The sequence below is a fragment of the Podarcis gaigeae genome (genome assembly GCF_964106915.1).
Source record: "Podarcis gaigeae genome assembly, chromosome: 11".
Classification (NCBI taxonomy): Eukaryota; Metazoa; Chordata; class Lepidosauria; order Squamata; family Lacertidae; genus Podarcis; species Podarcis gaigeae.
In genome coordinates this window covers 6,217,093-6,240,038 of record NC_139687.1, presented here as the reverse complement: position 1 = coordinate 6,240,038, position 22,946 = coordinate 6,217,093, and the positions used below count along the sequence as shown (strand labels likewise).

The following is a 22,946-nucleotide window of genomic DNA, read 5'->3' as shown; positions in this document are numbered from 1 at the left end:
CCCTTGGCTAGTCCTAAAATCGAGACGAAAAGGAAAAGAGAGAGCCGGAGGCGTGCGCTCCGACGGAATAGCCCCGGGCGCGCCGCTCCCTCTTCCTGGCCCTGCGCTGCTCTTGGGAGGCGTCGACGGCGCGGCCGCCTCTCCACGGCCAAACGCGGAGCTCCAGGTGGCCGCGGGTGGGACGGGGCGGGCGCGCCGAATGGCGCTGGGCTCTCGGAAGAAACTTTCTTGGCCGAGGGGGTGGAGCGCCGAAGGGGCGGCGCCGAAGGGAACCGGCCCCCGCGGCTCCTGGGCGCGGGCAGGGTGGCTGGGCTCGGTGGCGGGTGCTGCTCGTCCCGCTTGCGATCGCCCTTCCGAGCCGGATCCAGCCTCCGGGTGCCCGATGGGCTCCCCCGGGGGAGAGCAGGGACCCCTGGACGACGCGTCCTGGCTCCGCTCGCTCTTCGTGGCCTGCGACGTGAACGGCTCGGGCCGGATCGAGCGCGACGACTTCGGCGCGCTGTGCGCCGAGCTGCGGGTCCGGCCGGCCGAGGCCGAGGCCATCTTCCAGCGCCTCGACAGCGACCGCGACGGCGCCATCACCTTCGCCGAGTTCGCCCGCGGCTTCCGCGGCTTCCGCGGCGCCACGCAGCGCCGGAGGCGGCAGCAGCAGCGACGGCGGGACAGCGCGCAGGAGGCGTCCGAGGACGGGGCGGACGAGCCGGGACTGCCAGATGCCCGCGACGTCTTGAGCCAGGCGGCGGCGGCGGCGGCGGCGGCGATGGAGCCGAGCCAGGCTTGGCGGGAGTTCGAGCAGCGGCTCGGGGACGAGGCCGGCTTCATCCCCAGGTAACCCCCGTCGTCGTCCCCTGCCGGACTGCGGGGCGAGCGAGGAGAAAACCGCGGGGAGGAAGGCAGGCAGGCAGGCGCAACCCGCCTCGGCGCCCGACATGCCAGAACATCTGGGGTGTGCAGGGGGGTTACAGTGGCGTAGCGTGGGTTGTCAGCACCCGGGGCAAGTCAAGTAATTTGCACCCCCTAACCCTAACCCCCAGATGTTGCGCCCGGTGCGGCCGGCCTCCCTTGCACCCCCCACGCTACGCCACTGGGGTGTTATGAATGGTAAAAGGGCCTCTGAGCATGTGCCGAGTAGCGTTGCCGGCCTTTTCCTCTCTGGCAGCGACTCATTACAAAGCAGACAACGGTAGGAATTCCTATGCACCTTTCCGCCTGGAAAACTTGTCCGCCTTTCAAGAATGATGGAGTGATTGATGGGGAGCCTGTGGTCCTCCAGAAGCTGTTGGACTCCCAAAGCCTCTCAACCCCCGTCAGCAGGGCTAGTGCTCAGGGATACAGAGAGCTGTAGCCCAACAACATCTGAAGGGCTGTAGAATCCCCCATCCTAAAGTGTGCACAGGGACATCCTGCTTGGAACAAAGGAGCATCCCTAAAGGCAGTTTACCTTTTGTCACGGATCAGCTTGTGAGGTACCATATTTTCCCATGTATAACATGCCCCCGTGTATAAGACGCATCCTGTTTTTGGGGACTCAAACTTAAGAAAATGGGGGGAGATTGCCCCTGTGTATAAGACTACCCCCCCTTTTTAACATTATTTTTTAGTAAAACAACCCCTAGTCTTATACACAGAAAAGTACGGTATTTCTTAGTTCTTTATTTCTGTGTCCTCCCCCACCTCACTTCCTCTGAGGAGCTCAAGGTAACAGTCTGGGTCTCCCTCTCTCTCTCTCTCCCCCCATTTTATCCTTACAGCAACTCAGAGGGGAGAAAGAGTGTGACTGACCCAAGTTAGTTATTCTAGTGGACCTTTCACCCTGGGATTCCTTATTTGGCACTAGCCACTGAACAACACTGTCTGTAAGATAAAGGAATAAGGAGACAAAGCTTGTAAGTCAAAGCATTTAGTTTCTAGGCATCCTCTTGCAATTTCAGAAATTAACTGGTGGCAACGGCACACTCCAGATGCATTTTCTGTCCACATAAACATTTTTATTAAGCGAGAAGAAAACACACAGAGCCTTTTCTCTAATTGTTTGAGATAAAACATTAGGCAGTGGCAATCCAGTCAGGCTGCAATGGGACTTTGGGATGGGAGGGGGGGGGCAATAATGATAGAGGCCCTTAAGAGAATATTTTATGATGCAATCCATATCTTTGAAATATCCTGCGCTACAAGTCTGCAAGGTGCCACGTCGCTTCTGGGCTCCTTTTTGTCCATTACCGCAGGCAGACGGTGCTACTCTCTTTGTGGGTTCCAGGTCTTTTCTCTTACTGCTTTAGAAACCCCAAAGCAAGCAGCAATGGTTATCTGAAGGCATTCCAGTTCTGTAAAAGTTTGCAGAACACATTGCGAAGAAGAAGAAAGTGTACCTTGCCACTCCCTCCCTATTTTTGGAGTGGGCAGTTGCTGCGCAGCTTACAAGGAAAATATTGAACACAAACAAATGACCAAATAAATCGTTATCTTTTATTGCATCTGTTCCTGTTTAGTGTTGGGGTTCTATTTACAGCTGGAATAGCAAGGGGAGTTGTGTGGCTATTTAAGGCAGGGTAGGAAGTTTGCCCTTGCCCTGTCCAAATGGCAGCCCTCTGCACTGGGGTAGGAGCAGTTTTGGAACAGGCTCTTCTCACGCCACACTCCGCGTCCTTTTTTGAGACTGGATATGCCACTTCCTACGACTTCAAAGCAGAGGCTGAAAAGCAGTCAGAAAGAAAGGGTCGAATTTGGTATAAAGAAGTGTTCAAAACTCCTATTGTTCTAGGCACATTTTGTGACAGAGAGTTTCATTAGCGTGAGAAGTTTATGAACTCTGTGCGCAGAACTGCACTGTCCCTCAGACCTTGTGGGGGGGCAGATTATATATATATATATTTTTGGGGGGGAATGAACAAATTCCTATGCCCCACAAATAACCCAGAGATGAATTTTAAATAAAAGGACACATTTTACTCATGTAAAAACACCAGGCAGACCCCACAAATCACCCAGAGATGCATTTTAAATAAAAACACACATTCTACTCATGTAAAAACACGCAGATTCCTGGACCATCTGCGGGCCAAATTTAGAAGGTGATTGGGCCGGATCCGGCCCCCAGGCCTTAGTTTGCCTACCCGTGGCCTAAGATTTCAGATCAAAACTGCAGAGTGGAAGGAAAGGAGGACCTTTTTCTGCGTCTCCACTTCCAGCTACTCTCTGAAGTCTGAAGAAGAGACCCTCTTAAGAATATTACGGGGGTGGGCAGGGGAAGGACTGGGCCATGTGAAAAATGAACACAATATTTTAGCTGTAGTTCATTCATTTTCAGCTTTGTTTTCTTGCTGTATAAAAAAGTGTGCCTAGACATTCCATTGTTGCGCACATAAGCTCGGTTTAAGGTGCCATTTAGCTCCTAGCTTTCATATCTATCTCAAGTTTCTAACACTGGTATAAAGGCAAATTCATTCACTCTGCAGAGCAGTGAAATCAGATTTTTGTAACTGTTTTAATGTACAGGTTATCGGCCAGAAATAACTTCCGTATGTGAAATGATCAAAGCACCCAAAGGTTCCTCCCTATCTCATGGATGGTTTAAATTGGAGGCAGTCAGGCTTCTGAATACCAGTTTCTAGAAGCCACAGGAGGGAAGTGTGCTTTTGTTCTTGGGTCCTACATCCAGTTTCCCGCAGACTTTTGGTTGGCTACTGTGAGAACAGGATGCAACCCAAGCAGGCTCTTCTTAGGTTTGTGTTCTCTCCCTCTCCCCGTATGTATGACAATAACACAGGTTTCCATTCAGCTTGAATTGCAATTCAGTTTGGGGAAAGGGCATAGCTCCGTGGTAGAGCACCTGCTTTTCATGTAGAAGGTTGCAAGTTCAATCCCTGGCAGGGGCAGGTAAGGCTGGGAGAGACGCTGCCACTCTGTGTAAACAGTATTGAGATAAAAGGACCAGTGGTCTGACTCACTATGAGGCAGCTTTTTATGCTCCTGTGGAATCCTGTGTATCTTATGTAAAGGTAAAGGTAAAGGTACCCCTGCCCGTACGGGCCAGTCGTGTGCGACTCTAGGGTTGTGCGCCCATCTCACTTAAGAGGCCGGGGGCCAGCGCTGTCCGAAGACACTTCCGGGTCACCTGGCCAGCGTGACGAAGCTGCTCTGGCGAGCCAGCACAGCACACGGAAACGCCGTTTACCTTCCCGCTATAAAGCGGTACCTATTTATCTACTTGCACTTAAGGGTGCTTTCAAACTGCTAGGTGGGCAGGAGCTGGGACCGAACGACGGGAGCTCACCCCACCGCGGGGATTCGAACTGCTGACCATACGATCGGCAAGTCCTAGGCACTGAGGTTTTACCCACAGCGCCACCCGCGTCCCGTGTGTATCCTATGTACCTGGGACTATTAATGCAATCCTGTTCATGTCAACTGAGTCCTGCAGAGTTCAGCAGCGCTTACTTCCAGGTAACTATGTACAGGATTGCATCCTCAGGCCCATTAAGAGGTGGGCTCTCCTTTGAGTAACAAACACGCATAGGAAGTGGACTATCTGGGCCTGCAACAGATATTGTCAAGAACGAGGGTTTCGGCTTAGCATTCATAATCCTGTGAGGTGATAAATTATCTTGTGACAAGCATATCACATTCCGTGTTTGCCTTTATGGATGGGCCCTGTGTTTGCGCAGTAAGAAGGCTCTGTTTGTGATAGCTGATCTATGATAGCCATTTCGCCCAACCATGCTGTGACGTGAAAGGCGCAGTGACCAAATAGTAACGGTGACACCCTGGGATGCCAGAGGAGGGAGGGGTCACGCTTAAGAAATGCCACCCTGTGCATTTCTGCATTGCAAGCTTCTTTCATCCGCCATAATTGGTTACCATCATTTTGTTTATGATGTTAACAGTTGGGCTTGCTGTTCTGAGTAGATTATCTTCTGTGAGTGGAGTAAGGTCTCTTCTGTCAGATTTCAAAGGCCATTTTTGCTTCTGCTGTACTATTGAGCTTTGTATGACAGAGAACAGCAAAGATGGGCTTTCTTTCCAACTGTATATAATAATTTATACTGCACTTCCTTCCGTATCTCCCAAAAGCTTTCCCCCTTTTTGGCAGCAGGTAAAGCTGTTTGCCTGGACTTCTGTAGGATACTATAGCTAGTATGGAGCTTCTGTTAAGGAGTCAGTGAGTGGCTCTAAGTGGTTTTATGGACTGTGGTTTTAAGGATTTGTTTTACCTGCTCTTTTAATAATATTGGAATTATTTATGTATTGATCATTGTACTGTACCCTGGAATCTTAGGCTAAAGGAGAGACTTAGGAGTGTTCTTAACAGATAAATAAAACACAATCAATTAAAGAATTTTAATTAGCCACATAGGAAGGGATGTTTAGGTTTTGATTAAGGCTCCATCTAGGCCAGCGGTTCTCAACCTGTGGGTCCCCAGATGTTGTTGGACTACAACTCCCATCATCCCTGAGCTCTGGCCTTGCTAGCTAGAGGTGATGGGAGTTGTAGTTCAACAACATCTGGGGACCCACAAGTTGAGAAAGGCTGATCTAGGCCATGGGCAGGTAACCTGTCATATTGGGTTCCACTTCCCATCATGGCCGCTGGTTGGGGAGTCCAGCAGGATCAACAGGGCCAAAGGGTTAGTCAGTCCTGATGTGGCCCAACATCCTGCTTTGGGTAGTTGTTAGTCAGATGCCTCCTTTATTTAAGAGCCATAGCTCAGTGACAGAGCATATTATCTGCATGCAGAGGGTCCTGAGTTCAATCCCTGGCATCTCCAGGCATCAAAGGTCACATTTATGTGCTTTTCCAGACAGCAGCAAGAAAAAGCAGGCAGTACTTAGCTTAAATCTTAGCTTAAAAAATGGTAAGAGTTTCTAAATTATTTGTATAGAAACACAAAGATGGTTTGCTAAAGCCATGTTGTCTAAGCTTGGAAAATCCATCTTAGACAGCCTTACTAGTCGGATTCACACGGTGGAAGAGGTGAGAGGGTGTGACCTAGCTAAACCTGGCAGGACAGCTGACTCTATGGTTTTAACCCCTTCATGCATTAATTACATTTAAGCATGTTGGTTATATGAGGCTGCTGAGGGGGCAGTTGATTATGAAAAGGAACCGAGATGTCAGATTTTCAAGCAAAGGTAAAAATTATCATTTATTTTCTGGAGCATACGAAAAGGGGATCATTGCACTGCTGTTGTTCACTTTGACACTTGAGTCTGTAACTTGATCCATGTATTGATTTCCATGGTGTTCTGAGTGGGCTTAAGAAGGCCCTGGCTCTTTCATACAGAATCACATTAGAACACCGTTTCCCCTAGTTCAAGATGCTCCTTTGGCATGAAGTGTGAGAGTGCAAATTATCTACCAGGAGGCTGTTGAAAGGGATGCAAAGAAAGTTCTGCTTCCATCTAAAGAACAGTAACCTTTAGCGGTGAATGTGCAACAAGCAATGCTCAGTGCTAGAAATGCAGTGAAGGGGACTCAAGAGTACACTGTGAATGAATCTACATGATACAACAAGAATCTAATTAAGCTCAGTATGCATTTACCATATAAATATTTAAAATAAGCTGCTTACACTTGTCTGTCATTTCTTTTACATATATATATAATTTTTATTAATTTCAACATACCAATTATTATACGTTCCACAGAGCTTCACATCTTATACAATCTTTTTGGACTTCCATCAGCACCTATGATGATCCACCATTTTTATCATTTCTTCTGCATTTCTTAAATTCCTATTGCCTTTAATTATCTTAACTCACAATCCACCACTTTAACCATTTTTGCAATAATTCAAATAATTTACCTCACAAAACTTCTTGCAAACCTACAAACATAATCTGGTCATCAAAATTACTTTTCAAATAGTCTGTAAATTTACACCAGTCTTCGGTGAATCTCTGGTCCCTCAGGTTTCGAATTCTTCCGGTTAGTTTATCCAGTTCTGCATAGTCCATCAATTTCATCCTCCATTCTTCTTTTGTCGGTAATTCTTCTTACTTACATTTTTGTGCCAATAATATTCTTGCTGCTGTCATTGCCGGCACACTTGTCTGTCATTTCAGTAGCTTTGCGACCATTGGTTAGGAGACTGGAAGATTGGTTCAGATTTCATTCTTACTGACCAATCAGCTAGAACACTGTAGCTTGTCTTTTCCTTTATATTTCTGAATAAAAAGGCTAGAGGGTTCTAGGCACTCCTTCTAGTTAGATAAGCACTGAAGTATTGCCATAGCTCTTTGTAGCCTGTAATGATTCTAATATGAACTTGCAAGAGCTGCATAATTTATATTTCCGTTTTATTGCATCAGGAACTCCTGTATTGAAAATATTAACTGAATATAGATTGCAGTTGCCCATTTGAGATATTGGGCTTATGTAGAATAATTCAGATGATCAAGAACTTTATAGGCTGTTCATTTATCTATTCAGTATCTTACAAAATTGTTATAACATTATTTTTTAAAAAAGATTGGAAATCCCTAAAGTCTTCACTTAAATATATATATATGTATGTTTTTTTTAAAATATATAGCTTGTGTGGGTGTGTTATCTTTAAAACAACATAACCAGAAAGGTTTGCAGAATAGGTGCTTTTTAAACTTGGAAGGGAGTCCTTGATTTGTCCTGCTTTCTGAAAGGAAAAGTTATTCTTATTTTTGTAAGATGGTGGTTGCCAAACAAAGGCTGCTCAGGTATAGCAGACTGCTGAGTTGGTGGTGGAATGAGGCATGTGCAAAGAGAGTTTGTGTAAGCATCTGCCTCCCTTTCAGCAGCTAGTCCTTATCGCAATGCCATGGATACAATGTTTGTCATAGCACTTTGAATGCAGTCCAGCTGCTTAATAGGGTGTTAGAGTGAATTGCCATAGCTTTGTTCGGCGTGACAGTGCAGAGTGTGGTTTGATTCTAAAGGTAAAGGTAAAGGGACCCCTGACCATTAGGTCCAGTCGTGACCGGCTCTGGGGTTGCGGCGCTCATCTCGCTTTACTGGCCGAGGGAGCCGGTGTACAGCTTCTGGGTCATGTGATGTGGCCAGTATGACCAAGCCGCTTCTGGCGAACCAGAGCAGCGCACAGAAGTGCCGCTTACCTTCCCGCCAGAGTGGTACCTATTTATCTACTTGCACTTTGACGTGCTTTCGAACTGCTAGGTGGGCAGGACCGAGCAACGGGAGCTCACCCTGTGGCGGGGATTCGAACCTCCGACCTTCTGATTGGCAAGCCCTAGGCTCTGCGGTTTGCACCACAGCGCCACCCGTTTGTGATGGTCAAAATGGGATAGCTGAGGTGAATCGAGACACATGACAAAGTTAGGTAGTTGGTGGTGCAAAGCAGTCTAATCTGGATTCAGGTTCACTATCCCACGTGAGGGGAGAGGATTGCTTGTTGTCTCCAGCCAAACATCATGCTCACCTCCTACTTCCTTGGGTGTGGGTTGTGCACAGAGTAGTAATAATGGGGGCAGATGCACGGATGCTTAGTCATAGTTTTGAGTCCTTTTTCTGTATTAAAGTGCAGCAGGACTAGTCCAAGACGCTTGTAGCCTGAGGTGAAGAACAAGATGATAAGCTCCCATTCCATGTCCAGAAGCTGACTGAGCTCAGAAGTGGTCACATGGCACACAGCTCTGTCATTCACCATCTCAGTGCCACTCCTCACTCCACCATGATGGCTGGGGACTTTGCTTGGGGCAGCTTTTAAAATGACTTTGTCCTCCAACCACAAGTGGAACTCCAAATCTTAATGCGCTTCTTCAAGCTTGGGTGACTCAAGCTTCAGGTTTGACTGCTGAATGTAGATTTCTCATTATCATTTCATTACCTGGAAATGTATTTGAGTGTATGTGGATCAGAAATTCCTTAAAGTGATTCTGGTATTTGGATTTTGTTTCTGACTTGTCTCTGATGCAGAAGCAAAGGACAAAGTTAATGGGAATTTTGAACACAATATTTTGCTCCTTAACAATTCATTTTCAACAAATGGTCACCATATTTGGTGGCAGCATTGATGAACCAACTTGCACATATTTCTCCTGGAATATTGCAGTCTTTAGGTTACCATGTGCCATTTCAATTAGTTGAGCTACAGTAAGAGGTAATGATAATCAGGGGTAGAGGTTGCTCTGAAACAATAATCTCAAGCGATCTGAAACATGGGGTTATATCCTGTCTTGGTCATACTAGCAGTAGACCCATTGAAGTTAATGGACATGATTAACTTAAGTCCATTAATTTCCGTGGTTCTACTCTGGATACAAACTGCAGTAGGGAAGAATGTTTTCCACATGCCCCTTCCTCTAAATGCCTCATGCAATTTCATGGACTAGCTAGCAGAGCGGTAGTCTTCAGTATTTTTGAGCACCTGCCTTTAATCCAGGCATAGGCAAACTCAGCCCTCCAGATGTTTTGGGACTACAACTCCCATCATCCCTAGCTAACAGGACCAGTGGTCAGAGATGATGGGAGTTGTAGTTCCAAAAATCTGGAGGGCCAAGTTTGCCTATGCCTGCTTTAATCCAAACATGCATTTGGGAACCCAACTCTTTTCCTTTCTTTCATATATTTGTCTGGTGCTACTGTTGTGACTGACCTTAGATCAGGCCACAATCTGAAAGTGGGACCCAACCCAGTTGAAGACTGGGCTGCTTGTTAATCTATATTTCTCTATTGCTTTGTAAATCTCTATTTCTGGTACCCTGTGCCTCTGTGAAGGTGCTGCGGAGCTCCTGTTGAATGGCCCATACAATGCCGCCACCTCGCAGAAGCCTTTAACTGGTGGCGTTGCCATTCACTGAAGATTAACGATGTCTTTGCCTTCCCAGCTGACTGTAGTTAAAAAACTTCTCTGTTTCCAAAATGGCTCTGGGGCTGGTGGTAGCAGTTGCCAACGCGTGCTTTTAATTTCAAATCTCATTCAGCCTTTTTGTATATAAGCATTCAGACGAGTGCCCTCTGTCGCCTCTAATTTAAAAAGACCCCATCGCCTCCTTGTGACTCCAGGTGCTTTCGGAGAGAGTTGCGCTGTTGCGCTGGCCTGTGGTGTGTTTTCTCGCTCCTTGCACCTGACTGGCACAGCATAAATGTAGGCCGCCGGAGTCTGCTGAATCAAGCTCTTTTGACAGTTGTAATTGGGCCAGCGAGGAACAATGAAACCATATTGTGGTTTTTGAGATCAAATAAGCTGAGCAAACTCCCGCAATTGCCGCCATATGTTTGTGACAGCAGCGGCTCTTCCTAGCCGAGCTCAGCAGGCGCAGACTGAACAGTATGGCTGGAGGGGGGGGGGGTTGAGCCTTAAGCTTTCAACCTCCCTTCTTTCAGGCTCCTTGTTTGTTTAATCTTTGAAGCTGAAAAATCTCCAAGAACAGCAGCTGTGACGTGCTTGAGAACCAGAACAAAAGGTAGCACTGTCAGAATAGGGCCACGAAGCCGGCTTCTCAGCTCCCGAAGATAGGTTTACAAGGGCTCGATGGAAAGGGAGGGGGCAGGGCTGTGGGGAGATGTGTATTGTGAAGTTGAGGTGGTGGGGTATAGAATAAATAAATAAAGTAACAAGCTCTGATGCATGCATGCCATGGGCCATTATGCAGAAACAAAACCTGTTGCTCCCCCCTGAGAAAAATCTTTTAAAAGCATTTGACCCACAAAGCGGCTTAAACCTGCCTGGCAGCAGGTGGTAAACAAACAAACAAACAAAACTTTTATATGCCATCATCATTAAATTGGCCTGATGCTTTCCAGGTATTCTGGGCTACAGCGCAAAATTGCAATTCAGAACATCTTCCGGGACCTAGGTTGCCAAAGGCTGAACATTTCAGAGCTATGAAGTGGAAGCCTCTTTTTTGAATCTCAGCTTGGCACTCAATCCCCTAAATGACCCTTATCCCTCCTGAGATTCAGTCTTATGTACCTAATAACTTTGACAGAATCAAGGCTGTGGTGATTTTTATGCAAGTAGGTTGTTAAAAACAAAAGGAAAGTGTGGAATTTTTTAAAAGTGAACCTACCTTCCTGCTCTGCTTGTTGAAAATGATATGTCAGGATATTTGATGCCCCTTACAAGGCCAGTCTGGAAGACAATATCCCCAGAAAGATGCTGTGCCCAGGAGATTGCCTGTCCACCAGTGTGTGAGGGAAGCTGCACAGACACTTTCTCTGATTATTCAGAGCATTCAGAAAGGTATCAACAGGCCCAATAGCCGAGCCAAACGCCTTGGCCAGACTCTGCTGCATCCAGCCCAGGTGCCAGTTCTTTTCGCATATCTCCTCAGGCCACACTGCTATTCTCCTTCATAATATCAGCCATGCCATCCAGGGTCATTCCCCAACGCAGTGTGTCCTTGTCAGCATTGCTCTTCTGTGGTCAATGCAGGACAAGCAAGTCAGTCTCTGCACAAAGGAGCAAATGGGAAACGGATCTGACATAAAGAAAATGGCAACATTCAATCAACAAGTGGGCGAACATTTCAGCCTCCCAGGACACTTTGCTCACTGAGCTGGCAGTTGTCAGTCTAAAACAAAGGAACTTCAAAAGGAGACCACAGTGTGAAGTTGTTGGTCTAGAATTTATCGGGGAATTTGATTCTATTTATTTAGCCTTGAATAGAGACAATGGCATCCCCTCTCACTACAGGGGTGAGTTAACGTACTGCCATGGTGAATTGCCACTTTGCTTATCTTATATACATTTGAACGTTGCATACAATTGTCTCAGACTGGGCTTCTCGCTGTTGTTTTGCGCCACTGTTTATACCCCCCCCCCCCGTTCCCATTGTGCATACTTGCCAACTGAGGAGAACAGTTCATGCACCTGACAAGGTTGGCCCTAGTCCACAGAATTTTATGCCATGATAAATCTGTTAGTTTTTAAGATGACGTAAGACGGTTTTTGTTTTGTTTTTGCGGCAGCCAACTAAGACAGCTACATGTCTGGACAATTTTACGGAAGGTGCACTGAAAATTTGCTTACCTTTCTGTAAAAATAAAATTGGGCACCCGCCCTGTGGAACGCCCTCCCAGCAGATGTCAAAGAGAAAAACAGCTAACAGACTTTTAGAAGACATCTGAAGGCAGCCCTGTTTAGGGAAGCTTTTAATGTTTGATGGACTATTTTGTATTTTAATATTTTGTTGGAAGCTGCCAAGAGTGGCTGAGGAAACCCAGCCAGATGGGCGGGGTATAAGTATATTATTATTATTATTATTATTATTATTATTATTATTATTATTATTATGTTTTGCCATGAAAGTTGGCCTCCAAAACCACCTCAGTTTGGCCTGATTCAGCCACCACCAATTCCAATGAGTATTTTGGTTGCAGTTCCTAGATCATATATATTGACTATCTTTAATTATCCCAACAGGAACGCCAGTGGCATCCAATGGTAGGTTATCGGTTGAGTTAAGTTAATTTTTGTTACAGCATCCTAGAAAAGCTTTTATCGTGCTGCCTTTCTTACTAACAGTGCATGGGCGTGTGCTTGCTGGTTTCTGTCCACTTCTCTAAAGTTTATCCTGCATCTAAAACCTTGCACTATATATATTCTAAACACAAGTATTGGGGAGCAGAGCTGGCCCCTTTGGCCCTGGCAATCCCTAGGCGCCTATGCATTGGGGCACACATCTGAACTGGCAAAGCCCGTGCTGAAGCAGCTGCTGGGTGTGTGGTCTTCTACACAAGGAGGCCAACCATGTGATGAGGAGAGCCACTTGCATGGAAGCCTATGAGCAAGCAGCTGCTCACTCAAAGGCTTCATAAAAGCAGGTATCTGCTCCCACACATGGATGCCTAGGAGGTGGGGCCATCAACAGAGAATCGGAGAATTCTAGAGTTGGAAGGGCCCACGAGGATCATCTAGTCCAGCCCCCTGCAGTGCAGGAATTTTGTCCAATGTGGGGCTCAAACCCACGACAGAGATTAAGAGTCTCATGCTCTACCAACTAAGCCAGGGGTTGGCAACCTAAGGCCCATGGTCCACAAGCGGCCCATGGGGGTCGTTTAACTGGCCCACAAGCTGCCCCCGAACTGAGCCGCCCGCTTGGTGAGTCCCTGTGCACTGTGCTAAACCGGCACAGCGTGGCGCAGGGACTTGCTTCCACTGCGCCGGAAATCGCGCCTGTGCATGCGCAGACGCCGGCAATTGCGCGCGCACAATCCAGACCACGGATGGATCTCTGCTGGAATGAACCAGCCCAGGCGAGGTAAACCTTGCCGACCCCTGAACTAAGCTATCCCAGCACATGCCTGGGCACAAAACCAGTATCATAGTTGGCATTTACATGGAGCAAACCGTTTTCTACCAAGTTTACATAAGCCAGTGGTGAGGAACCTCAGGCCTCGGGAGCCAGATGTGGCCCTCCAGGCCTTTCTGTTCGGCCCTCCAAACTCTCCCCAGGCCACACCACTCACAGGCCCTGCTTTGCACCCCAAAGAGTGTTTGTCTGGCTGCAATTTGCCTTTGAACCCATTAGACCTCTTACTTATCTGGATGGAAGATAGAGATGCATCTGAGTAGAAACTAGCCTACGGTACAAAGGCAAAGAATTACATTTGTTGCTCCACCTACCTTTGCTTCTGACCTCACCTTCCCACTGGCATGTGACCCTCAGAAAGTTGTGCAGAAGTTGCCTCTGTCCCCACAGTAAAAGCATTAATTATTGTGCAATTACACTGTTTACAAAACATTTTGTAATATTGTTTTGAAGATATCCAAATCTCTTCTGAGTTGATGCCATTAACCAAAGAAATGCTAACAATTTTGTAAGGGTTAAATATAATTGATTCGTGGTACAAAAGCCTAACCCGCGAAAACTGAATAGGAGTGCTTTTTCCTTCGCCATTTCAACAGCCATCTCTGCATGAGATATAAACTGATTATTTGTGAGAAAATCTGCATATGCTTTAATTAGTAATTTTTTTCCTCTTCCAGGCAAGAACAGGTCAGTGTTCTGTATCAGAACATCAATATCGTGGAACCACGATTAATTCAACCTTATGAGCATGTTATTAAGAACTTTATTCGAGAGATCAAGCTTCAGAGTGCAGAGATGGAAAACTTAGCCATAGCTGTAAAAAGGTAAGAGTCAAATGTTTTGTACTTCACAGTGAAACAATTACCATTTTTGTCTGCAGTACATGGTGTTGTTTAAAGTCACATGATAATGTTAATGGCAGCATTCAACTGCCAAAATTTCACTGTGAGTTGGATGAGGCTGGTGGGTGTGAGAAGTCAAAATTAGCATTGGTTATCCTGGAGTCTCTGAGTAGCTGAATGAAATGCTTAAGATCCAAAGGCTAAAATCTTTCTTTTTCATGCTATGTTTTTTCCTTGCAATCATGGGGTTATGTCCTCAGAGCAGACCCACTGAAATTAATAGACACAACCAACTTGTTCATTCATTTCAGTGAGTATAATGTGGCTGGACACAACCAAAATTCCTTCGTTATGGAATCAGGATTGTAACTTTTTTAAAAAAATGTCCTCTCAGAAGTCTGCTTTACTTTAAAGTTATACCTTTGAACACACATATGTAAAAAGGAAATAGTTATCAATTATAGATTGTTCAAGCAGTATGACATCCAGGCCGATATGACTGGTGAAATGTGTTTGAACTTTTGGTTGCTGATGGTGTATATCCATGAGAAGCAACAGTTTTAGGTCCCAGCTGATCTACCTTTTTGTGGTAACACATCATAGGAAGTTGGCAGCAGAAAGGGAAGCAGAAAGTGAAGCTGCCTTCCTTCTGCTGCCGTTGGAAGATGTTCAGAATGGTGTGTGGAGAACCACTTCACATACAGTTCTGCACATCATTTGCAGTCACAGCCTTGGAAATTGGACGTCCTAAGCAGTTAAAATGCTTGGGATATCCGTGTAGCATGTACCATGCTAAGAGAATTGGGTTGCTTTTAATGTCAGTAATGAGAATCAGGTGATTTTAATTTGGAGTTGTCGATCTGCACTATACATTTAAAGCAGAGTCATACCACTTTAAACAGCCACGGCTTCCTGCCTGAGAACTGCAATTCGTAAGAGGTGCTGGGAGTTGTTAAGAAACCTTTTGTTCCTCCCAAAGTGCTGCGATTCCGAGAGTTTCCTGGGAAGAGGGACTGTCTGATGAACTACTCTGTAGATCAGGCACGTCCAAAGTCCGTTTCAGCCCTTGTGGCAGTTTATTTCCTGGGGTAAAATCCTAAAAAAAAACCCTCAACAACTTCAACCCTAAAAAAGCTCAACAACTTTGGTTATCCCTTTGGTCAGCCCTCACGGCCCTTCATCAAATCTGCCCCTCTTTGAAAAAAGTTTGGACTCCACTGCTGTAGATTGTAGCTCTGTTACTGGCATAGGGATCTCAAACTTCAAGCACTCTTTACGAACTACAGTCCCCAGAATTCATTGGGGGGAGCCGTTATTGTTTAAAGTGGAATGATGCTGCATTGCAGATGAGACCAAGGTCTTTGTTCACCTTTCCCCAGATGCCTGACTTGCAATTCAGGTTAGGGATGGAACAAACCATGTATTCTCAATTTTCTTTGAAGTTTCTCAAGATGGCCTTGTGTGAATGCTTACATTTTAGAGCACAAGATAAAGCAGCAATGCAGCTTGGTGAACTAGAAGAGGAGATGGACCAGAGAATACAGGCTGCAGAGCATAAAATCAAGAAGGAGGTGAATAGTTGATGTTTATAGCCCTAATATTTCTTTTAGAACTGGCTTCTCTGCTTAAGAAAATTAGTGAAGAGATTCTGGCTTCTGTGCCTGAGGCTTCATACATGAAACCTTTCTCTGCATTCTTTCTCCTCCCAATTTGCCATGGATGTGAAAGGTATGAAGGTCAGAGCTTTCTCCACCTCATTTTTTGGGTGGGGAGCATTAATACGGAAAGGGTGGCTGGGGTGGGGCTGTTTTCAGTGCCTGTGAGAAACTTTTTTTTAGGCCAGATAGAGGCTGATGTGCATTTTAATTGGAACTTTTCTTTTCTTAAATGCACATTTTTAACTACTGGTTGTATCTATACCAGGGGTTTTCTTTTAGCTCAGCTTTTGTGTGTGTGACGTTTTTGAGAAATTGCCTGATCCACATGAGGGGCAAGCAACTTGCCTGCTGTGTGGCAGCAGTCAGCATACAGATCCCTTGAATGTGGTGGCTCTAAAACTGGCCCTAATAGAAGAATTAGAACTAATTGTTTTCTGACTATTAGTAATATAGAAGTTTTAAGCTGCTGCATTTCTGTGTTTCATTCCTAAGTACCATATTTTTCGCTTTATAAGATGCACCAGACCATAAGATGCATCTAGTTTTTGGAGGAGGAAAACAAGAAAAAAAATATTCTGAATCCTAGAAGCCAGAACAGCAAGAGGGATCGCTGCACAGCGAAAGCAGCGATCCCTCTTGCTGTTCTGGCTTCTGGGATAGCTGCGCAGCCTGCATTCGCTCCATAAGACGCACACACATTTCTCCTTACTTTTCAGGAGGGAAAAAGTGCATCTTATAGAGCAAAAAATACGGTACCTCCAGACTGCACATTCAACAGAGCACAGGTTCTTTAAACTGCATGCAAGCGACTCTTCCTCCCACCCATTTCGATTGCTTAGTTACTCATTGAAGGAGGCTCTGAGTTGTCAAAGGTTGTGTCCACAATCGAGAGGGCTATCTCAGTTGCTCCTAAGGTGCGGGTGATGAACATTGGGCTCTTCAGTTACTGCTGGACTCCAGTTCCCACCTGGATGACCAGTAGTCAGGGATGAGGGGCGTTGAAGTCCAGCGATATATGGTGGGCCACAGGTTCCCTACCCCAAGCCTAAGGCAAGCTGGGCTAAGTTGTGACTCGCTTAGGCGATTGACCCCACCAGCCATGTATACCAAGGTGTTGATAAACCTCCTCCTTTTGCTGTCTTCCAGGAACTTCACATGGGGGGCTTGTTAAGCATCTAGTTGGGGGCCACTACCTGAGTAGCAGACTACATTTCTCTTGTGATGTGTGTAGTGTAGAATACATCGCAAGTTGTGCAGGCCTGCCCTAAGAGCTTGTGTGTGCGCAGCGATGGAATGGCAGGGCTGCACACCTGACCACATGTGACTTCTAAAATGTCCCGGAGGCTCTGAAGCATTTAGCTAGGCTGTTGAATTAGTAGGGGAGGCAGTGAGGCTGCTCTTTGTGAAGTCCAAACCGCAGCTGGTAATTCACAGCTGATTCCACAGATCTCTGAGCACTGGCCTTACCATGGACTTTGAACCCACCTTATAAATGTATCAGTATTTCCCTAAGCGCGCACACACACAATGGAATGTCTGAGTTGATAAGCATCTTGCCAAGTATCAGTCAATTTACCACCTAGATAGAAATAGCAAAGCTGGCCTGGTGATGACTTATTTCACTTATCATTCTTTACTCTGTCCTTCATTCAGTGCTGCTCGCAATTTTAAGAAGCATGACACCCCAAATGTAAATGCACTCCTTCAGTGATATTTACTTTGTGGGTTAGTACCGAACTATAAATTTTAATGGTAACCATGTACACAGTTATTACTGATGCAGGGCTGACTTATGACACAGTCACCTTGTATGTTGTGTCCTTGCTTGTCAGCGCCATGGGATTTCCCTGCACTTCTTTTCATATTTTGGGTTGCACAAACATGTATCCCTAAGCATATGTCCAACTCTCACACATGCATAGCCACGTGTAGAAACATTAAGGGTAGCCCAAAATATTTTTGTTGCACTGTAATGAGAAGAGATGCCTCCCGGACACATGATGGTGTAAAAGTACATTGCTTAAGTCTGCCATTTGTAATTTAACAAATATATTGTGCCTGTAGGAGAAGCGGAAAACAGAAGAGGCTCTGAATGACCTCAAGCGCCAATACGAAGCTGAAGTGGATGAGCTCCAGGTGACGATAAAAAAACTTAAAATGGTAAGTTGCACTGACTTTTGTGGTCTGCCGTTTGTGACAAAATTTATTGGGACTCGGTCCTCTGATACGTTTGCTGCTATCTTTGAAGTAATTAAGGGCATATCACACTTCAGAGGATGAGCCTGGAACTTCTTGCTGGAAGGTTGTTTGTAAGATTGAAGTCTATGAGTTGAAGGAGAAGAAGGGCTGCAAAGCCATGCTTTCTGAGAAGGGAAGGAACCAGTTGCTTTCAGAGTGCTTTCATAAACGATGATGTCAGGTCTCAGTAAGGGTTTCACTTCACTCAAGACTGCATCTGTGGCACTGTGTGTGTGTGTGTGTGTGTGTGTGTGTGTGTGTGTGGAGAACTGTTTGAGAATTACTGTTTTCTATTATCCAAATAACTACATAAAATTATTAATGTTCACAGTTACTAAAGCAAACTTTAAATAGCCATCCACCTACTGCTTGTGATGGGTGTGAATTCTCTTTAGCTGATCAGATGGGGAGACGTTCCTTTCATAAATGGAAAAGCAGTCAGTTCCTTGCCTTTGTAGGTTATTGGCACACCACTGTAGCTCAGAGGCAGAGTATCAGCTTCGCACGCAGACAATTCCAGGTTCATTCCCCAGTATCTCCAGGTAGCTCTGGGAATGTCCCCTGTCCTGAAAATTTGGGGAACAGCTGCCAGTCTGTGTAGACACTAATGAGGTAGGTAGGCCAGTGGTTTGACTCAGTAGAAGGCAGCTTCCCATGTTCCACAATTGGGCTAAAGTTGCTAAGAGCAGGCAAGCTGGCAAGGAACTGTTTTTGTGATAGTCGTTTTTGTCTTATTTTCAAGGCTGTACTGAAATGCTTTGTAGTTTGTCTGTTTTTGTTTTTTTAAAACCCTCACTGCATTGCTTGATCCCTTTCTACTGCTCTTCATGCATTCTAATGTGTCCATCAAAGTTATTTTGTTACATCAATCACACTGTCTTTACTGTTTCAGCTTGAAGAGCAATCTAAAAACATTCATCACAAAGAAGATTTGGTGGCATTAAAGAACAGGATACATGATCTGACCTTGGTATGAGCTGCATTATAATTTTCCTACTCGGGGTGATCATTGCGCCTGTCGCGTTTCGATATGATCGGTATCTTTACCACCCATCATATTTAAGTAGCTTGTTGGGCGATGGCATTTTCTTGAAAATTGTTGAGGTTGTAAAGCAGGATGACTGGCATTTCAGAGGGGGAAGAAATTATACTGTTTAAGCTGTGTATATCATGCTTGGGTGTCATTTTCACACATTAGCAATGGAGAATGTATAGGTATTACAGGACTCTGGCTTTTCAAAGTAAGAATAACTTTCTCATTTCTTTCTCACGGAAAATATTTTTGGCCAGTTCTGTTCTGTGGACCCAGTTTCTTAACAAATATTGCCTCAAGCTCTTTAAGTGAGGTTGGGTTAATATTAACTGATTTGGGGCCGGCTAGAATAACTTCCGTGTAGTCACCTCTTCATATTGGAAACCTAATTGGAAAGTACATGTTGTGTTTACTTTTCATTTCATGAAATTTCCATGCTGCCATCACCATTAGCAGACATGGGAACTTACAGCAGTGACAGAAGACATTTTCATGTCTTAGTGGCATTATATGGTATGTCTTCTCTACAGATGTTTGTGGAGGAGTCTCCATGTAGGACTGTAACATGTAGACTGGCCTTGAGGCATTTATGCACTTTAAATGGGCTATGAGTTTGCACATCAAGCATTTTCATATTATCATTTCGTAGTTAGTAGCAGTGAATATTTTATTTTTAGGTATTTTTGAACGTGAATTACATATGTAACAAGTGTCTTTTAATCAGTAATATTGTTTTTCCCTGTTTTATTTTCAGGAAAACCAGAAACTTAAGAAAGATCTTATGGAAGCACAGACAAATATTGCTTTCCTTCAGAGCGAGTTAGATACTTTGAAAAGCGATCTTGCAGATCAGAGCTTGAGTTCAGAAAGGTAAGAGTCTTCAGTAGTCATATTTGTAGAAAATTGGTTTTTTAGTTGCCTGTGTATACTCTGGTCAGTAAAGAAAACTAATTGTGCAAATTTTTGTTTTGCAGAGAACTAGAAATGATCAGAGAATACACGGAAGACAGAGATAGTCTGGAGAGGCAGATAGACATTCTACAGTAAGCTGCCAATAAATCACTTTTTATTTATGGACTTTTATACTTGAGCACCCATAATAAAATGAGAGAAAAGCAGATGTACTTGGCTGTAATGAAAAGTTTTGCTGGTTCCCTAACCTGCATTTCTGCCCTCCCATTTGATATATTAAATATTATGGCCAGACGGTTAAGCCTTTGGACTGCATTCCTTGAAGGCTGTTTGTTCACATATCAAGAAATCATTGATTTAGTTAGTTATTTAGTGGTTTTGTGGGTTTTTTTTTTTACATTTATGGGATCTCTCAGACCTGCAGTATCTTAATTATGCCTTTTTGCTTTCAACTCAAAATCAGCTTTGGCTTTGAATTTAGCGAATTGCTGACAGGTTAATGCCTTTATATCAGCTGCTGCATCACCTGCCAAAGGAACTTGCAAAGTTAAAAAGAACAAGCTAGACCCAGAAAAATAACAGAACAGTCAACCCCCCCCCCCATTGTAGGACCATTCAGGGAGCATTACGTGATATAGGAAAATCTCCTCCCCTACTTTGGGGTTACTGTAAGAGTCTAAATGGCATTAATGTGATTCCTTATGCTGTCTTTGATGCAATGATTTATACTGATCCATTGTGCCACTATCACAAAAGTCAAGGTCACCTTATTAAACGCCCTGCTATCTGTTGCTTTCAAAATGACAGATGATTGAAACTCTACAATCTAATTCTGATACCTTCTGAATGCGAATAATTTTGTTTGTCCTGGCTTGTTTTTTAGGTCAGCTAACAGGAAACTTCACGACAGCAACGATGGCTTAAGAAGTGCATTAGAGAATAGCTGGAGCATGTACAACAGATCGCTGGTAGGCAGTGACATTGCATAAGCAATATGTTTAAATAATTGTGCAGTAATATAAATATTTGCTCTTGGTTATACCAATATAAGCCGTAAGATAGTGATGGAAATAATGTAGTCATTCTGGTTTGATGCCAAAGTAACTGACAGTGTGATCTTGTGCACTTTTACTCAAAAGCAAGTCCCATCAAGTTAAATGAAGCTTAAAAAGGTAAAGGGACCCCTGACCATTAGGTCTAGTCGTGGCCTACTCTGGGGTTGCGGCGCTCATCTCGCTTTATTGGCCGAGGGAGCCGGCGTACAGCTTCTGGGTCATGTGGCCAGCATGACTAAGCTGCTTCTGGCAAACCAGAGCAGCACATGGAAACACCGTTTACCTTCTTGCTGAAGCATTACCTATTTATCTACTTGCACTTTGACGTGCTTTCGAACTGCTAGGATGGCAGGAGCAGGGACCGAACAATGGGAGCTCACCCCGTTGTGGGGATTCCAACCACCAACTTTCTAATCGGCAAGTCCTAGGCTCTGTGGTTTAACCCACAGAGCCACCCGCTTCCTTTAAATGAAGCTTACTCCCTGGTAAATTAGGAATTATGGTTGCCACCAGAGAGTATACGTTGTTCTCTTCTGCAAAGCTAATGTACTGGAACTTTTCTCCATATAGGTTAAATTATGTTTCAGTCACATAAGGAAAAACAGGTGGGCAAAAAACAAACAAAAGCCCCTCACATGGAAATCCTTCATTTACACTATTTTGCCCCTGGTTGGACCACAGAAAAGGGGCTGATGGCTGTTCAGCTAGCGTAGCTCTTGCTTTGCGTTTTATCTAGTGTCAAAGTGGACCAGACTTCTGCTTGCAAAGCAGGTCGTTACCTTCTTCTCTTCACCCCACAGCCCTCTGTGCAGCCTCAAAATCAATTTCGGGGTGGGGGAGATTGTTGCCCTACCTGCTCAATGTTCAATACTACCCTTTGGTTTTGAACATTCCAAAATAACAAAAAAATTAATGTCCAGAATCAGGACTACCATTTGTTAGCTAAAGAGTACAGTGGTACCTTGGTTTACGAACTTAATCCGTTCCAGAAGTCTGTTCTTAAACCAAAGCGTTCTTAAACCAAGGCGTGCTTTCCCACAGCAGCGGGGGACTCAATTTACAAATGGAACACACTCAACAGGAAGCGAAACATGTTCATATTCCAAGGCAAAGTTCACAAACCAAAACACCTACCTCCTGGTTTGCAGCGTTAATCCAAGTTGTTCATAAACTAAGCTGTTCTTAAACCAAGGTACCACTGTATGTTATAAGCCAGGTGTTCTGAAAAGCTTTCTTTACCTATGTTTTTCAGCGTCTGACAAACACTTCTCCAGGGAATACTCTCGCCAGAAGCAGTCCCAAATGCAGCGGCGGCCAATCTCCCCAAAATCCACGATATGACAGGTAGAACTGATCCAGGTGTTACTTTGTTTTTTCCAGATCTTAGCAATTTAAAGGAGACCTTTCAGGCAGTCATCCTTTAAACACATGCACTTTCTGAAAATACTTTTCGCTGAAATTGATGAAACTTGGTTCTAAGCTACTGTGTTTCGAGGCCTGCAATGCCAGCAAAGCATCACAGTTGGAAAAAAGTTAGAGCTAAGCGTCTTCCCTCTGTATCAATTCTGTGTTTGTGTGTGATGGGGGAAGCCACTGTTCATTGGAACTTGCCCTATTTAAATCTGGGAGGACTGGGAATGCTTAATGCCTTTCTGAGACATGTAAAGAGCACAGACTTACATCCCTAATCTTCTGTTTTAAGTGATTAAAGTTGCTGGTAGATCCAGACGCATTGATTGGCTGCCTTACCCCATGCTGCTCTCTAGTGGAGTTAATGATCAGCGAGCAACAAGGGACATGGTTCTGCCAGCTGACTATTAGGAACAACTCGTTTGGATTTCATCCAGAGTAAAGTTAGCACTTCTCATACACTAACTGTTCTCGGCATTTCTACCCAGATGAATAATTTTGCAAACTTGGGGTTGGCACTGCAAGAGTTTCTAGAATATCATGCGGC

General features: G+C 44.8%; 1 protein-coding gene across 2 annotated transcripts in view; it reads left to right on the top strand.

The window, feature by feature from the left end:
• The first annotated feature begins 236 nt into the window (after positions 1-236).
• Positions 237-22,946, top strand: part of RASEF (RAS and EF-hand domain containing) — a 37,497-nt gene continuing 14,787 nt past the window's right edge. Inside the window, exons 1-10 of one of the 2 annotated variants that reach the window (XM_083702016.1) lie at positions 241-828; positions 12,363-12,383; positions 13,929-14,075; positions 15,574-15,664; positions 17,816-17,911; positions 18,882-18,959; positions 19,777-19,892; positions 19,997-20,065; positions 20,818-20,902; positions 22,242-22,333. In XM_083702016.1, the coding sequence (XP_083558142.1) occupies positions 383-828; positions 12,363-12,383; positions 13,929-14,075; positions 15,574-15,664; positions 17,816-17,911; positions 18,882-18,959; positions 19,777-19,892; positions 19,997-20,065; positions 20,818-20,902; positions 22,242-22,333 (1,241 nt within the window). In that variant the 5' untranslated portion in view covers positions 241-382. Of the gene's footprint in view, positions 829-12,362; positions 12,384-13,928; positions 14,076-15,573; positions 15,665-17,815; positions 17,912-18,881; positions 18,960-19,776; positions 19,893-19,996; positions 20,066-20,817; positions 20,903-22,241; positions 22,334-22,946 lie in introns of both variants that reach the window. The other variant, XM_083702017.1, reaches the window with a different exon arrangement.